The 19,349-nt window shown below is 25.6% G+C and overlaps 1 protein-coding gene across 4 annotated transcripts in view; it reads left to right on the forward strand.

Annotated features, from left to right (window-relative positions):
* LOC129963357 (neurobeachin-like) overlaps positions 1-19,349 on the forward strand; it is a 235,459-nt gene that overhangs the window by 212,835 nt on the left and 3,275 nt on the right. For all 4 annotated transcript variants that reach the window (XM_056077686.1, XM_056077687.1, XM_056077688.1 and 1 more), the window contains 17 exons: positions 2,475-2,592; positions 4,989-5,091; positions 5,202-5,317; positions 5,433-5,545; positions 6,014-6,154; positions 6,289-6,408; positions 7,388-7,540; positions 8,581-8,653; positions 10,380-10,474; positions 11,020-11,109; positions 11,669-11,846; positions 12,338-12,418; positions 12,514-12,669; positions 12,751-12,927; positions 14,168-14,266; positions 14,775-14,971; positions 16,830-16,981. In XM_056077686.1, the coding sequence (XP_055933661.1) occupies positions 2,475-2,592; positions 4,989-5,091; positions 5,202-5,317; positions 5,433-5,545; positions 6,014-6,154; positions 6,289-6,408; positions 7,388-7,540; positions 8,581-8,653; positions 10,380-10,474; positions 11,020-11,109; positions 11,669-11,846; positions 12,338-12,418; positions 12,514-12,669; positions 12,751-12,927; positions 14,168-14,266; positions 14,775-14,971; positions 16,830-16,981 (2,162 nt within the window). The remainder of the gene's footprint in view (positions 1-2,474; positions 2,593-4,988; positions 5,092-5,201; positions 5,318-5,432; positions 5,546-6,013; positions 6,155-6,288; positions 6,409-7,387; positions 7,541-8,580; positions 8,654-10,379; positions 10,475-11,019; positions 11,110-11,668; positions 11,847-12,337; positions 12,419-12,513; positions 12,670-12,750; positions 12,928-14,167; positions 14,267-14,774; positions 14,972-16,829; positions 16,982-19,349) is intronic.

A 19,349-nucleotide genomic window follows, 5' to 3' on the forward strand; every position in this document is an offset into this window, starting at 1 on the left:
AACAAAAATATTAAATTGAATTCCATTAATGGAGTGCAATATTTTATGTTATCTCTGAACTACTGTTGGCTTATCTAAATAAGTTTACTTTTCGCTCATTTCATCATTTAAGAATTATTTTTGCTATGCTTTAGTTCTATTATGTCCTTTAATTTCTCATGAATATCTCAAAGTTTTCAGCCATTAACTGTTACTTATATCATTGTCGCATAAAACACGTCGGGTTTTTTCCCCCTCGGTATGATGGCCTAACGATCTTAAGTGTCATTTGACATTAAGAATAATTGACAATTTATTTTCTTTGACTGTTACTTCATTTTCGCTGTACAATTCAGTGATAAGAAGGTTCCCTCGAAATTTTTCTTCTGGCGACTGGGCGATAAGATGCAACCGTCTCGGCCATAAATATCAATTCTCTGACAGCAGTTTTTGGGGCTGAACAATAATGGCATGGCCTGGCTCATTTGCTTTAAGACGCTAACTTTCGGAATGTTTTAACTTTTGTGGAAACATGGACAGCTACAAACGTCTTTCTATTGAAAACGTTCATAATTTGCAATTTTTATTTTGATTACCAAAAAGAAAATTGTATTATTAATTGTTTGATTCCTTGTTACTTAAAGTGGCTCTTTCACTTTTTGCCGTTTTGTGAAAGAATTTTTATTCATTTGTTTTACTTATAATGTAATTTTAATAAAATTTGAAGTGGTGCGTATTATTTCTTTTGGCGCTTTTCGCAAGATACAAATTGAATTTCATTTTTGATAAATAAAATTATCTATGAGTGGCAATAAAGATTTAATAAAATTAAGAATTTTGTTTGTCTAATTTGAATATAAAAGTATAAAGCCTTTACAATAATGACTAAATTGAAACATTAAATAACTGATTGATTTCCTCATGGAATGATGATCGTCACATATAGTTTTGCTTGCAACAATTGATACTATTCAAGTACTACTAAACAGAATTTCATAAAAATCGCATCATGTTTCTAAAGCAAACTTTTGATCAAATAACTACGTTTTTCGCTTTTTGCTTACAAGCTCTATCCAAGGAAATTTATATGGACAGATAGGATGTTTAATTTCTGTTTACTCACGGAAATGTTTTAACTTAATAAATGTGTAAGAGAAGAATTAATGTGCAATGTATTAATATTGAAACTTGTTTGCATACTCAGTTTTAACTAATCAGATACATTTGCGTTGCGGAATGAATTTTATTATTGATGAGTACAATAAAGCTGTTTAACTCTGGATTTACGGAATGAGTTAATCAAATTATTTATTTCAGCAATATACATATTTTTTCAAGAGGGGAAGCGAAGGAAAGGGTTGGGAATTAACGTAATGTTTTTAATTACTTAGTGAGATCTATACAATTATAAATCCATCCCCCTGTCTTCTCTTTAATTCCGTGATTTCTAATGTGGTTCTTTATTTTTTACTATTATAAATCAAATTGGCTCATTGAATGATTTTATAATTAGTTATTTTAAACACATGGAATTTGTGTCTTACATTTAAAATAACACAATTCTTTCTTATAGAATTCCTAATAATTCTGATGTGTACTCATTCTTGTTGAATCTTGACAGTTTATAAAATTATTTGCATATAAAATTTATTGTTTTACCGATATAACTGAATAAGGCCAAATTTCATATGTGAAAAAAGTTTCTTTAAATGAAAGATTTATTTCGATTAGAGGAATGTTTTTTCATAAAATCTGTCTCTTTTAATGAACTATCCATATTGACTTCTTTCAATAAAAATAGTAGATAGTTAACAGCTTTAAATCTAGCATTAAAAAAGAAATTCTGGCAATTTATGTTAAGTGTGTATGTTAATTAGTTTAATTTTAAAAATCGTTAATTTATATTAAAGTAAAAATTATAACTGTCTGCTTTCTAATTTCAAAAATTATCAAATTGTTATAAAAATATTGATTTATGTCGGATCATTTGTATTTTTTTCCATCAATGGGGAGGGAGAATATATTATCAAATTATCACTATTCAGCGAATTGAAATGCATGCATGTATGTGTTTATATTCAAAGTTCTTAGAGGGCAAAAGAATCTGTAAACCTGGATGACATCACACACAGATATAAACCGTTAACAGAATGCTATATTACGAATCTATTAGTACTTTGCTGTTGAATTGGTACTTTCTAATTAATATTGTGCCTATTATTCAGTTGTGATAGGCACAAACAAATTTGTACTTATCGTTTATAGGCATTTTTACTTACTTCAATGTGTTTGGAGAATTTAAAATGTTGATTTTATATGAAAAAAAAAAAGTGATTTTAAATTTGAATTTAGCAATACATCGAAATTCTATAATCCATCTCTTATTTAATGTAATTTGTTGAAGCTTTAATAATATCAATCCTATAACTTTGACCGACAAATGCTATTTGTTTAAAGATAGCTAAATATGTTTCTTTCTTTTTTTTTTCCATCAGGTTATCAAATACTGCGACCATGTCCATGGAAAGTGGCACTTCAGCGAAATCCGTGCCGTTTTCTCTAGAAGATACCTGCTTCAAAATGTGGCTCTGGAAATATTTCTGGCCTCCAGAAGTAAGTTTGGATCATATTTTTTGCTATACATTTTTGGAAGGAGTTACATAATTATATTTGTGTCTTTGTTGAAATGACGTAAATAATTATTTAACGGTACAAATAATTAACGAATTATATTTAAACGAAATTTGTGTTAATGTTCTATTAAAAAGAATGAAAAAAAATTGAGGAGAAAATTGAAAACTACAGACAATTTTAATTTTGTGCTGTAATTGGAATTCGTTGAAATTGTTTAGTTTTTAAATGTAATTTCTCATCGATCTCTGTTGATAAAACTGTGTTAACTTGAAGATTGAGGAGCTTCCTAAAATCAATTACAATTATACCTGTCTTATTTACTGACGACCAAAATGTTATCAAAAAAAATTTGGCAAAAAATTTCATCTCACGTTTTGCGTATCTTTTGTTGAAGTTTGGTTTGGGTTTTATTGGCACTAGAGTCAATCTTGTTTGTACTACGCCATTTTTTAGTAAGAATAATAATATACTATGTGTATATAAAGGGTATTAGTAATACTTCTAATAGAATGTGGTGTGTCTGGTTTTGAATTTATTTGAAAACGTAACTGCTCAGATGCATGCAATTTTATAAATTAAACAAAAGTTTTAGTCTTTCCAAAGATGGAAGTTAGTGAAATATTTTTTATTATTAATAAACAATCTTACCGAAAAGAAGTCGCATTCGAAATGTGAATTTTAATGTTTCTATATGTCGTGCAGTAAACAGTAAAAAAAAATTGATGATGTAGAAAACAGTTGAAAGAAATGTATTATAGAAAACGTTGATTATAAATTATGACGAATAAGGTATGGTAAAGATAAGGTAATGCAATTTACGGAGTATTCCATGGAATGAGCTACTTATACCTCCGTATGAGAATCTGAAATTTAATTTTTAGTTTGCCGCAATAATAAAATATTAGATAATAGATTTGTGGTCTTTAATAAAATAAAATAAAGCTTAAAATCACTGTAGTTAAGAAATATTGAAAAATTCTATTGAAATAATTTTGTTGTTTTAACTTGTCCTTAGCAGTAAAGTAAATAAAATTTAGTCGAGGTCTATTAAAGACCTCGACTTAATTTTAATTAATTTACTGTAATTTTAATTTAATTTTACTGTTTATTTTTGGTAGAGTTCTGAGATATAAGAAATAGTTATCTTACTGCATCTTTCTTAACGTTTAAGCTCTACAAATTGTGAAATTTAATAATCCGGAATGCTTTAACTATGGCCATCCTATTTCATTTTACAGGCAGTAAACATTCAAATATTTGTTTCAGTAATAATGCATTAGTACTGCTGTAGGACTTTTGTTCTTAAAACTAAGAATTGTTGCATCTTGAATTTATCGTTGCAAAAATGCTTCTCTATTCTGTAATATTTTTTTCAAAAAATCTAGTTTTAGTTATTTTGATAAATTTTTCGAAATGGGTTTTGTTTTGAGATTGTGATATTATAGTGTAATCTTAAAAGTTTTTTTAAACTGAAAAATACATCTCGTATAACCAGGGAAGTTATATGCACTTACAGTAAAGTTACTGTATTGAATTTAATGAGACAAGATACAGCGTCCTTTCGTTGAAATAAGGATGTTACAAAAAAAGATTTAAAAAATAAAGGAGATAGCCCAAAAATTCACATAGAAAAATGTAAACAAATATCATAATAAAAACTCATGAAAAACCTTCATGGCATTATTTGTGAAAATGTAGGAGATATTTCGATTTAAATCATGAATTTCCCTTGATTTGAAAAAGAATTCGCCCTAAAAAAATTCCTTCAATAACTCCGGATGCATCAACTCGGGAATCGTAACTCTGATTTTATCACATCTTCATTTTATTTATAGAAATAAATTACTGTTACTGATAATAAAATTACTGTTGACTGTCATTAGTAAGAGCGAGAAGTTTTTGCAAAAGAATGGATATATTTATGAATTTTCTTTAAAAATTTAAGCATTTCTGTTTTGATTATTTCTAACCTAAGCTATAATAACTACATTTGCCTAAGGGTCACTGAAAAATCGGAAAACCACCATGTCTTGTGTCCGTTGGCTGAATAACCTTAAGCGCTCTGTGAAATTTTGAATATGACTATAAGAATGGAATTTTGATTCCAAGAATGAAGATGATATCTGTTCTTTATCTAAATAGTTAGAATTTGTTAAAAATGTTACATTGAAATTCGTCATTGTCATTTTCTTGAATTGCCTTTTATTTATTCAAAGTAGAAGGCGTAATATTTTTATATTAAAATCATTTCATTCTTTATTATCGAAGAACAAAGATTTGGATTTTTTTTTTCATAAAAAATGTGTTAATGAAATTCAGTAATTTAAAACATTCTCAAGCTTTACCATGTAAGAATTATTAACATTTTCTTGTAGCTTCCATAATGCTGGCTTTCATGGATCATACAACCGTGAAGAAAGTAGTCAAAGCTCTACCATGTGTTGGTGTGGGTATAAAATATGGAATACCTCAGACAAGGTAAGCATTTTTTTTTCATTTGAATCAGATTCCTATTTATGAAACTATTTGAAAGTTATTTAAATAATTCTGTTTTCATGCATTCTTATCTCTTTTTTTATAAATCAAAGGAGAGCTTCCTTGATGTCCCCAAGACAGATATTTCAACAATCCAATATGACTCAAAAATGGCAGCGAAGAGAAATAACAAATTTTGAATATCTTATGTTCCTAAATACAATTGCGGGTAAGTAAAATATTTAAGTCGATTAAATCCGTTTTAAGGGCTCAATATCTGTCATAGAGTTTTGTGACTTATGGAAACACTGTTTTGACAAACTTTTTATAAAAATATATTATAGGACGAACTTACAACGATTTGAATCAATATCCTGTATTCCCATGGGTGTTGACCAATTATGAAGCCCCTGAACTGGATCTAAGCCTACCTAGTAACTATAGAGATTTGTCTAAGGTATTCATTTTTTATATGTATTTAATTCAATTCTGTTGAATATTAGATCGTTTGCTCTTGTTTAAAATAATATTAAAATTATACTAGAAATGAAATAGCATAGGACAATGCATTCATTTCTTGATGTAATTTGAATAATATCTATAGTATGTTATAATTAACGCTTCCTATATATCATTTTGTAATAGTATGTTCTCAAAAATTTATTAATTAATAATATTTAGTAAAAATATAAACTAATATACATATATAATTGAAAAAAGTACAAAGCGTTTAAAAATTTTCTAAACGTAGACTTTTGATTTTAAAATATGTTTTGAATATAGAAATGATACTTCAAAAAAGTGGATAATCTATGTTCATTTTGGAAATTCTTTATTTATGCATTTTAAGAGTTTAGAGCAATTAAATATCTCATTTGTAATAATAAAATTTGATGTAAGTAAGAAAAAAAATTTTATGTTATAGCCTGTAGGTGCTCTGAATCCCAGCAGAAAAGCGTTTTTTGAAGAGCGATATGAAACTTGGGAACATGAAACTATACCTCCTTTTCATTTCGGAACTCATTATTCAACCTCAGCTTTTACATTAAATTGGATGGTGAGAGTGGTAAGTGAGCATTTTTTTCTAATATTAACCATATTTATTCTAATTGTGTATAAAATATTTTTATTAATTTAAAAAATTAATTTATTTCATTAAATTTTCTATAATCAATCTAATTATTATTTCGTTTTTTGTAGGAACCTTTCACTACAATGTTTCTGTCTCTACAAGGAGGTAAATTTGATCACGCTAATCGAATGTTTTCATCTGTTGCTCAAGCATGGAAGAATTGCCAGAGGGATACATCTGATGTTAAAGTTAGTATATTTCTTTTCATATAATATTTTTGCAAAATATTACATCATTTAAATGGGAATACTTTCTGATCAAGAAAGATGTTTAGAAATTTTATTTTATTTAATTACTCACAAAATTTTATTACATTTTTTTTGTTCAAAATATTAAGTTTTTCTACTGAAATAATTTTAGTAGAAATATTGGTATTAGATTAATAAAAATATTTTATTAAAATTGAAAAGAATTACATATAGATGGCAGCACGTGACTGAATTTCTGCTGATCTGAAGTCATAACTTTCATAAGAATTTGCAATCGAAAGTTTAGTTATTCCATTTAAGGACTTAAATCTTTTTAATTAAATTTTTTATGCACATTTTCTTATTTAAAATTCCATATTAATATTTTTTTATTTTTAATAACAAATTCACTAAATTATATTAGCATAGATATTTATAAATTATTATAGATTATAGATTTTTTTAAATTTTTATATAGATTATTATTATAAATAAAATTTTATTATAGATTTTATAAATCAAAAATTATATCAGCATAGATATTTATAATGCATCTAAATAATTATAATTAATTGTTCTACTTCTTCAAAAGTAATTACAAATAATTTAATAATAAGATAACAATTCTTTAATACTCAAATTATCTGTAATAATATATTTTCTTTCCAAAATACATTGTTTTTCATTTCTGTCATCAAAAAAAAAAATACCCAGAATGTTATATTTTTCATTTCATCTAATATAATTTGTTAAAAGGTACATACTGTTGTAATCTTTACATGTTGCATTACCACAGCTTTTTAATAACAATAATTGCATTTGTGAATATGAGTGCATTGTGAGCTTTACGATATTATTGGATTTGTTTATAATACACATTTCAAAACTATGTATATCTTTATTTCTCATTTCTGGCATATAATTCTTTTCTTTCATTTGTTTTTACTGACATATGAAATCGTATTTCTTTATCAAATAGGAACTTATCCCCGAGTTTTTCTACTTGGCTGAAATGTTTATGAATAAAAATGGTTATCAGTTAGGCTGCCAAGAAGAAGGGACACCTGTTTCTGATGTGATATTACCACCATGGGCTTCTACACCAGAGGAATTTGTTCGCATTAATAGAATGGTAAATTATAATGTAATTGTGTATAACCACGGTTTGCATTAGGTTGCAAGGTTCATTAGGTTCATGGTTTTTTAATTTCATTAGGTTTTTTAAAAATTAAAATTGCTGCTTAAAAATGAATTGAAAAAAAATCTTTTATCTAAAAAAGTGTACAGTGTTTAAAATGCAACATTAATATTAAATTACATTTTTCCTTTCAAATTCTTATATTAAAAATAAATGAATAAATTTCCAAGTTTGATCTGTAGAATTAAAATTATTCAACTAATTGATTAAAAAAATATGGAATGCATAGTTTTACACTTTTACACAAATTTAAATAATTTTAGAGGCTTTCAATGTTGTCTTTTTATTTTAAATGTCATTTTTCAAAAAAATATATTGTATATTGTTCAGTTAATTATTACATTTAAATTTATTTACAAATAGATTTTTAGCATACGCATTTAATGAAACTTTATATAATTTATTTAGATTTTGAAAATTTGTAATAAGTTTTATAGTTGAATAAAGCAGAATTAATATTTTGGAAAGGTATATAACAACTTGTACAGAAAAATGCTGAAATTCTAAAATGCTAATTAGGATCGAGTGCCTACCACTTTATCGTGAAAGAGCTAAGATTGTAAACTTCATGTTATACTTCTTATAATTTCAGTGTTTAATGAAAACTGGTAAAAATAATGGTAACTGAATTGAACAAAAATGAAATATTAGCAGTTTATATTGAAAGAAGTAATTTGTTATTTTTAATAAGAATGATAACTGTGATGATATATGAATTTGTTTTACCAGATTTAAATTTCTACCCTCTATTAAATATTATGGGGTGAAAGTTAATCATATCCAATCATGTATTCTCATTAGAAATAAACAATTTGTCCGATTGTGATTATATAAACAAGCTTTTGAGCATTATTATCCTTTAAAATAAATGATTTATATATGAAAGCATTTGCATTTGGCTTTTTTTAGGGTCTTTGTTAATTTTAGTTTATAAAAAGTTTACAGAATTATGAGCAATATTTATTTCTTCCTAGGCTTTAGAATCAGAATTTGTCTCTTGTCAGCTTCATCAGTGGATAGATCTCATATTTGGCTATAAACAAAGAGGTAATTTCCATTATATTCCATATTTTTCCATTTTGTGCTTATCATAAAATCTGCTTTTTTACGCTTTACATTATATTTTCTTTATATGCTGGTAGAAGACTGCGGATATTATCTGGATTTTTTTTAGTTTACTCAATCTTCCTTAATTACATTTTTATTTGTGATCGCAAATGCTGCAACTGTCTTAGATAATATATATAACCTAATTTTTTTATATTATAATATTTCATCTTAATTTGCTAAGCAGTTAAATTCCCCATCTTTGATTTTATTGAAATTCTGATATATGTTACAATATATCAAAAAAATCTCTTTAGAATATAAAATCCTCGAAATTGTTCAGCCATTTCATAGTATGCATGTTTTTATAATATTTTTATTCTACAATTTATAAAACTTATGCTAAATATTTAAATTATAGCATCTTTTTATTGGAAGATATTAAAACATATTTGTCTTAAAAATTCATAGAATCGCATATTTTATTAAATTTGTCAAAAACTACTGAAATAATGCTTCCAAATACGTATAGCAAGCTCATGTGTGTACTTTTGGTTGTGAATTGAGCATTTAAAGTAATTGCTTAAACTAATGCAACATCCACAGTTTTATTCCCATATCTAGATGAATTTTTTTGATGTCTTTACAAGTATTACAAATGTCAAAACAAGTATTTAAAAGTAAACAGCCAATAATGTTTAGATTTTGAAGTGAGGTGGACAACTCTTTAATTGGATTCAGCACTTGAGATTGTCTTTCTTTTCAAAATTTTATTGCAAAAGTCTACATTGTTCACAACTTCCCAGCATTTGCAAAACTGCATTGTTAGAATTTCATTCTTTTATTTTTGAAAAAAATTTACTTCTTTTCCTTGAAAGATTTGAATATCCCTTTGAGCTAGCCATTTTCTGCTGCTTTTTACAACTTACACCATCTTTCCCTTAACATACTGTGTATAGCATATGTGAGTTACTAAATACATTTTAGTGAAAGCATGTATTGCCATTCCTTGTACAATGGGAGGCTATACTATTTCAAGTAATATTTTTCACTGAACTTAGTGTCTGTTACTCGACTTTTGAATGTTATTTCTGTGTTATGAATACAAAAGCTCTGCAATCGCAAGATTTTTTCAAGTTGATCTTTTTTGTATCAATTACAATTTTATGTTTTAAGTTTTAAAATACTGTGAAGTAAATCCTTAAATTATGCTTTTTGTTTTTATTTTTCCGTTATTGTTTCCTTGATACACTTTCTTAGCCTTTTATCTTATAAACTTTTTTTTTTTACCATTAATTGAGAATTGACTGAAGATACTTGTTGACTATTGATAAATAATAATAATAATAAAAAAGAGATCTATTTTGGAAAATTTTTATTTTTCCCACACTATAGAAACTGTTTGATTGCTGCATACAATGTTCATAGATGCATCATGTAAAATTATATGTTCCCGTTTGAATGATACTTTTTTTGAATCACCTATTTAGGAATCGGCATTGCAACTAATATTATACAAAATGAAAAATGTTTGAAGGATTTTTTTATGTGTATGTGAGTGTGTGAGAGAGATTTATTGATTTTTTACTTTTATATCAATTTTTTCATTATGTATGTTGAATTGTTTCTTTTATATACATATTCTTTCTCTCTCTCTCTCTCTCTCTCTATATATATATATATATATATATATATATATATATAATATTTTCATTCTTTGATGTAGGTCCAGAAGCTGTCCGAGCTACTAACGTGTTTTATTATTTAACTTATGAAGGCAGTGTTGATCTAGAAAATATGAAAGATCTTGTTATGAAAGAGGTACAGTATGTTTTAGAAATTTTGTAATGGTTTTATTCTTCTAAATTAAATTACCTATTATGTAAACTGCACTAGATTTGATGCAGAAGTTGTACTAAGATTTCCAAACTCAGTCCAAATTTGATTGATATTTTTTTAATAAAAGTTTTGTTAAAGTATCGGTTTTAAATATCAAACATAACAATATTTTTATAATTTATTTTCATCACATGAAGTTGTTATTAAAAATGTACTCTTTCGTTTGGATTGAAATTTTTTTTTTATTAGATTGAACAAAGAAAGGAATGATTGTGAGAAAAATTTCATTTCTTAAAGGTATTAAATAAAAGCTTAAATTTCTGCATTTCAAGAAGAAATTTTTTTAAAATTTTTTATTGTTAAACAATAATTTAAAAACACCTTTTAAATATTTCTTCAAGTCATTGCAAAGTACAGATATGCTAAGGATTTTTTAAAAAATTACGTCAATTAATTTCTTTTTATTTATTTATTTTTTTTTTTTCTGTCTGTCAAAGAAATAAAATAATGTATATTTTTTCTTTCAGGCTATTGAAAATCAAATAAGAAATTTTGGTCAAACACCATCACAATTATTAATGGAACCTCATCCACCAAGAAGTTCAGCAATGCACATTGTAAGCTGAAAGTTTTCATTCTTTTCTAAATATTGAAGAATGTCAAAATATATTTATGACATAATAATGAGAAAATGAATATAATTATATAATTCACATGTTTCTGTTGGAAAATAAAAATTAGGATCTGAGTTACTTTGTTATTTTTTAGAAGTTGAATTTACAGATTAAAAAAAAAAAACTTCATAATACCAACTTATATTTTTAATTTTTAGAGGCTTTTGTTAATGATTCAAAAATAATTATAATTTATTGTGTACCTTTGGTGGCAAAATTTTTCTATCACTACAAAAGTTTTTATAAAGCTTTATAGCATATATAAATTTTCAAATAAATTATTACTAGTTTATTATTTTTACTGGTATTTCATATATTTTTAAAGAATTGCTTATGCTGAAATGTTTACAAAAAGGGAAAAAATACAAAATTGTAATTAAAAAAACTTTAAAAAAATACATTTTCCTTTTTAAAGTTGATATATGTGTTTTATGCTTCTATGTTACTTTTTTGCATTTTTATACTATCTGATTCTGATTATTTATGCATATTAATTTTAAAGAGTCCAATGATGTTTTCTCCAATCACGGAAGAAGTGTGCATGATTATGAAATTCCTATCCAATTCCCCAATATGTCATATATCGGCTAACACCTATCCACAGCTTCCCCTACCATCTGTTGTCACCATTTCCTGCAACCAAAATTTTGCTGTTAATAGGTGGAATCCGTGTTTCTCAGGTAATTATATTTTAAAAGAATACATATTGCTATTGATTTTGTTAACGAATTTTTGCTCATAATTTGTCAAGACTACGATTCCATATTTAATATGAATCTAATTGTTAAAATGTCTCTATTCTTTTCTCATCTTAATGTCGTAAAATTTTTTTCTTCAACTGACAGTTTTATATTTGTGGCAATGGAATTCTATGAAAAAAATTTCATTCACTTCCTGCTGTGCTTGAGTTTTCAAGTTTTGTAATGTCGTATTTTCTCAATTATTATATGCTATTTTGATAATTTTTAGTTAATCAAATTATTTTATTAAGTTTGGTTTTCTTGTATATTGAATCTAGTATTTAATTTGAAAAAATTGATTCCAAGATTTCTTAACATTTATAATATTGGATGTTAAAGGTTAGCAAAACAGAAAATTAAAATATAAAAATCTGCATTTTAATAAATTAATAAAATAAGCTATTTTATTAAATAATTTTTAAAAATTTCAGGTCCTCTTCATCAAGCTCCTTATTCTGATAATTCTCAGACATCTCCTTCTCAGTTACCTCTAGCTATGGATCCATTGTTGAGTGAGTGTTGTTTTGTGTTTATGATTTCAAAGAATGAAATATTTTATTTTTATTTTTTTAATATATGTATTTTATATTCTTCAAAACTTTTTCAGTAATGAATGTGGCTCCATATAAAAGACATCTTGGAGATAATTTCAGCCAAAGGGTCAAGATGCGTTCGTGTTGCTTTATTACAACTGTTGATAGTAGATTTCTTATTGCTTGTGGGTTCTGGGATAATAGCTTCAGAGTATTCTCTACAGAATCTGGTAAGTTGTAATTTATTATTTGATTGTACTGATTTTATGATATTTTATGAACATTTGCTGACATTTCTTTGAATTTTGCAGCAAAAATTGTCCAAATTGTGTACGGTCATTTTGGTGTCGTTACTTGCTTGGCAAGATCAGAGTGTAACATAACTTCAGATTGTTACATTGCTTCTGGTTCAGAAGACTGCACCATTCTACTTTGGCATTGGAATGCCCGAACGCAATGCATAGCCGGTGATCTTCTAAATTGCCCAGGTAATTAATTTTCAATCTTTACTACATATTTTCATGATTAACTTTATTGCCAACACATGATATAGTTTATTATGCTGGAATGTTAAATAACAATTTACTAAGGCATGCATCACTTTTGTGCAATTTTTTGACTAATTAGAAAGAAAAAATTAACATTTAAATTGTTTAATATTCATTTGTAAAATTCAAATACTCTTTTTTTAATCTTCAAAATAGCTTTTATGCCTTTAAATTCTATTAGATTTGGAACTTGTTAATTGATTTCTGAGATGATCATAGAATTAAGTTCTACAAATCCAGCTGCTTATACGAATGTGTGAACAAATTGCTTCTCTCAAATCAGGCATTTTAAAACTAGAAAGGAAAGCTTGGCAGAAAATAGTTTCATTTTAAAAAGAGTTACAAATTTTGAAGACAGTAGAGTGTAATGAGAAACATATTGTAATTACGAAATCTAAACAATTACTAAAGGATGCATTACTTAAACACCTTTAAAAAGTTGTTTAAGATGTCAAATTCTTTGAAGCTTTGGAAATCATTCAATTTTCTGTGACAATTTTATTTTAATATTAAATATTTTGTTTTGAAATATATGGAAACTATTCTAATAATATGTGTACGTATATATTTATGTTAACTGTACGTGTGATGTGAGAAAACTATATTCTTTTAATTTTTCTTCCAAACAGTTATTGCATTAATTGTTTTTAATTAAGTTTTCACATTTATTTATATGCTAAACTACATCTCAATTTATATAAATATGACTAACATGGTTTTTTTGTCATATTTATTTCATAAACTTGGAGTATTTAATATGAATAATCTTTGTAATAAAAAAATTTTTATATTATAATTTTAAAGCATGCTGATTAGAATTTATTATGGATCTCTGCAAGTGACTAGGCAGAGATAAATAATTAAAACATGCCTTTTCTTTGATCTTTGAGCTTGGAACAGTGATCCACTGTTTGCTAACATTTAATTTTAAGAAATTTTTAACTTTCAATACTTTTACTTTGTTAAAATATTATTTCTACTATTAATCTATTTATCTGTAGAAAAATGATGCAAGATTAAGTGGTAAAAGTTACATTACATTTGATAAATATGATGTGCTCTTGTGTTGATATGGATGTCAATAACCCCAAACAATCAGTAATCAACCCTCACTCCTCCTCAATGTTTTGAGAAAAGATTTATTTGGTAATTTTTTAATGGCATTTATTATAAATTTCAGATGTACCTACTCCAAGAGCTACTTTAACAGGCCATGAAAGTGAAGTAACATGCATTGTTGTTTCTGCAGAGTTGGGCCTAGTCGTAAGTGGCTCAAAAGGTATGTATTCATCACTTTTTTAATATTTATTTTAGAATTTACTATTAATTTGTTGACTTTCTTAATTTATGCTATTTGTTTATTTTGTTTCCGTATATATTATGTTTACTTTTCTTTCATGTTAAATTCAGGTCGTTTTAATCTTTCATACACATTTTTACTAGTGTCATATATATGGATTTAATTAATATCTTATGTTTTATTTAATATTAATACGAATTCATTATTATTTTGTTTGTTTTAAACATCTTTAATGAAGGTTAATTTTTAAAATTATCTGGATACATTGTTTATATGTTTACATTGTAAAATTAAGTGGTTACATATTAAAATTGTAAAATATTGAAATAGCATTATTTTACTTAAAAATGGATGAATTTTGATAAACATTTTCTGCTTTTTTAAAAAAATATTCTATGCATCAAAAATAAAATAATGACTGACTGCTATGATTTATTTTTTTTAATTAAGATAAGATTCTATATATATTTATATATTCTATTTCTAGATGGCCCTGTTTTAGTCCATACAACAAATGGGGATTTACTGCGCTCTCTTGAAGCCCCTGAACATTTCCGTTCACCTGAATTATGTGCGCTATGCCGAGAAGGCTTAGTTGTTGTTTGCTATGATCAAAATAATCTATGTTGTTTCACTATTAATGGACGAAGACTTCGAAGTGAAACACATCATCATTCTATTCAGGTAAGATGTTTATTCTTGAAAGTACCTTTTTAATTTCATATTTTTGATAATTGTGAATTTTACAATACTCAAAAATATTCAATATCAGTAATCAAATTAAATGGTACTATATCATAAAATGCAGTCAAGAAATAAAAATCATGGGCAAAAAATAAAAATAATAGATAAATAATTTACACTTTTTTTAATACTGTAGCTAATTTTTAAAAATGAATGTGATATATTTTGAAGCAGAAATTAACGAGTATTATTTTTAAATAAAATTCTGAAACCATAACTTATGTTCTTTATGTCAGTGAACTGGTTTCTTCTGTTACAGTATTTAGACTGAAATAAGTATATATATTTTAGGCATTTGCTCATAATTTTTATATTGGCATTTAATTGTCCTTAAATTTTGTGCTGTTAAATGCTATATGATAAGTCATTTTCATGTTTTAAAGTTTTTGCTCATACTTCATCAAGTAGCTGAAGAAATTCTCTCTTTCTTTCTGAATGGAATTTTATTTATTCTTTTCTATGCTCTTTGTTATAGTACCATTTGTGAAACCCATTGAAACCTCAATAAAGGAAATCTTTCTGTTTTAAAATCTATCAGTTGTTTGTTGCTGTTTCATTCTGTTTCTATATTTATTTTTGTCTGAATGTCAAATGATATGATTAGCAAAGCTAATTTTTGAAATAATGTACAATATATACTTGAAAAAATAATATATACTTGTACCTCTATTTCTTTTACTAGTTAAATTCTATTCAAATAGGAGAAATATGGCTAAGCTGTTGTTTTATATTACAGATTTTTTTTTTTTTATTACCTGCACCTTAGAAAAAAATTTTGTATCTGAATTTTGAAAAGTTTTCAGAATTTTGAAGGTGAAAATGATAAATGATATTTTAAAGTCATTGTGTACAGTCTACTGTTTGCATTTTTAAACAATTAAAAAATAGAATTTCTAGTATTTTTATTTCCCTTAGTTAAATTAGAATTTAAAAAAGATTTTCATTTCTTACATTTTAATTAAAATATCTTATTATAGCTATTAATTCAATACTAAATGTGGCATTTAGGTATAAAAAATGTATATACACTTTGTCTTCAATTAATTTTACTTATTCAAAAACGGAAATAAAAAGTTAACCTTTCTGTTATTATATTATAGCTATTTATGAAATAATAAATGTAAACATTTAATTATAAAAACGAATGTATGCATACTCACTAACTAATATTCCTTATTTTAAACCAAAAATAATCAGTTAGCCTTTTTGTTAAAAAGTATTAAAAATATTTAACATGTATACATTAAATTCATTATTCTTATGAAATTTTTAAACGAGGTTTGTTTCTTATTCTTTTTATACTTTCTTATTTTATTTGGATTGTTTCAAGTTTGTGAAAATAGATTAATCAGTTTTTCAGCTGTTTTTTGATGTGTTAGAATTTTTAAATTATATACTTGTATAGTTTTGATGATAATGCACTAATTTAATATTTTCAGAAATTAATTAAAAATTCAATTATTATTCCATTTAAAATGCTCTTTTGTACATTAAATTTACAAAAAAAAATTCAAGAATTTATATTTGTTATGATTTTTAAGAATTTACATTTATTATTGATTTATTTATATTTATTTAAAAATATATAAATAATTTCTGTTTTCTGATGTATTTTAGTATTATTTAGTTTTAAAACTTATTAGTTAGTACTACTTAGTTTTTGAAAACTTATCAAATTGTTAATACTATTATATTATCTAATCCTGAATGAATTAAGGTGAATAAATCAATCAAAATTGATTGTAGGGAAGTGTATGCTATTATTATATATATTATTTAAAATTCTGTATTTATTTAGTGTCTGACAATGAGTAGAGATGGAGAATACATGATGACAGGCAGTGATAAAGGAATTGTTGAAGTGTGGAGAACTTTCAACTTGGCTCTACTATATGCATTTTCTACTTGTGACAGTGGAGTTCGTTCACTTGCTTTGTCTCATGATCAAAAGTAAGTTTGTCAATTCAATAAATGATCAAAATCATCAAATTTTATAAATTTTGCTATAATATCAATTATTGAAAAATAAAGTGCATATGTAAACAAACAGTGCACAGTTAGTGGTGTCTAGCAGATAATTCCTTTAAATCACTTTTTGCATCTTTGATTTTCTTCACTTCATGTATTAAAAGAAGCGAAATCTAGATTATTATGCTTGCAGACTAAAAATTAAATCCTGCATTTGTTAAATATAAAGAAGCCAAATTAGAACAATGGCTAATTTCTTATAACTATGGTTTTTTTCTGTTATAAAAGTTAGAAACATAAGTATATAATTTGCTAAAAGTGAGTTCTGTATACCTTCAGATAAAATTAAATTGTCTGTTTGCATTGTTATTTTTGTACATTACTGTTATATCTGAAGATACTTCATTTAGGTATTTTTATTCAAATCAGTATTTAATTATTTTTTTTTTTTAACTTGAAGATTTTTTTCCTTGTCTGTTGCTAATTTATTAGTCCCATTGACCCTGATAGAAAATTGATTATTTTTCAGTTATTATATAACTTGTTGAAATAAGAGCATAAAATCCCTTTAAATAAACTGAGCACGGATTAATCCAGTATTGTCTGAAGAAGCTTCATTTAGATATATTAGTCAAATTAGTATATATATATTTTAAGTTGGAGGTGTGTGTGATTAAACTATTATTGTTTGTGGGTCTTCGTAAAACATGGATTGTTTTTGTTCTATTATAAAACTCACTCAAATAAATGCACAAAATTCCTCTAAACAGGCTCAGTCCATAGTAATCCAATTTTTGTTGATAGAAGGCATAGTGGAACTGACATTTACAATTGAATCTGTATGAGATGATTTATACTTCAGAAATGCACTTTTCTGATGGTGTAGTGATTTTAATCATGGATGTGTGTGCGCAATTAACATGTGTACTCTCTTAATCTAAGTTTCAGTATAAGAAAACTGCATTTCATGTCATGCATTAATCTTATATGCATTTCATTTAAAATGTCACTTTTATTAATACCTGCTACTAAAGAAAATTGGATTACTAGGCATCAAACTTATTCAGGAAAATTCAAAATATTATTTGTACATTATTTTTTTTTTTTTTTTTTTTTGGTTTTATTCAATGATATTGTTTCAAACCAGATTTCTCTTTGTATTCATAGCCAATTTCTTCTGTCTGATTTTAAAGCTAAATGGAATTAAATTCCTGGAACTGCAGTCCCATTTTCATTTGGACATGCTATGCATTAATTAAAAATAAACTAGGTGTTAATGGATTGAATCTTATTGAATTTTTCATCATATGGTAAATTGATGGTTCAGGTGAGACAAATCATGTATCACATTCAACATTTTAATAATTACGAAAAGGCTGGATTGTAACAATGTTCCATTATTCCTTAAGTATTGTCCATAATTTTGTAAACAATTTTTTGTTTTGTTTTGTTTTGTCAAGTGTGATTGGCAGGATTCAGTTTTTTTAAACCTCTTTTTGAGATTAGTTTTTATGTTTTTAAATATTTATAATATTGTATATATAACTTCATGATTAAATGTGAGTTAAAAAGTTTTTTAATAATGTGCATGTTTTTCCACTGATAAAGTACTATTTCATCTTCTAAAACTGTAGTATCAGTTTTTCTGCAAATTGTTGCCTTTCTTTCATTTTTTATGCTTTTAATTTAATCTTTTGAAATATCATTTCCTAATAATATGCAAAAAGTTAAATTATGCAGATCATATTTTATCATTTTTGAATTGATAATTAATAAGTATATTATTCATATTCTAGAAAGGGAAGAAAATAATTTATTCCTTATTTTCCTGCATATGGAGCATTCAGTGCATAAAGAAATTATGTACCATTTGAGTCATTTAGAACATAATCCATCTTTAAGTATTTTATCCGAAATACCCTTGAGAATTTAGCATCTTGTATTATTCTATATATTAAATTTTCCTTAAAATTAAGTATTCTTATATAAAAACTTGTTGTTTTAGTTTGGGGTTTTTGAAGTCTCAAAATGCTCTGCAGAAAGTAAAGGGCAGGGTCACAAGAATATATATATTCTAACAGGTAAAAAAAAGTTTCGGAGCTCAAACGATTTTGAGAAAATTTTAGAACTTGATCGATTTTGAGATGGTCAAAAATTATCACTTTTCTAAATGTTGATGATTAATGATGATTAAAAATCTGAGTTATTTGAGAACATGATGTTTTTCTGTCAGATTGATACCACATGATTTAAAAAAATAATGTCCTTACATAACTTGAAATTTGCAATACAGATATTAATTTTTTGTCTACTTTTATACAGTGTGACATGATTTTCTCATGCTGTAAAT

This window comes from Argiope bruennichi, chromosome 3 (genome assembly GCF_947563725.1).
Source record: "Argiope bruennichi chromosome 3, qqArgBrue1.1, whole genome shotgun sequence".
In the NCBI taxonomy this organism is placed as follows: Eukaryota; Metazoa; Arthropoda; class Arachnida; order Araneae; family Araneidae; genus Argiope; species Argiope bruennichi.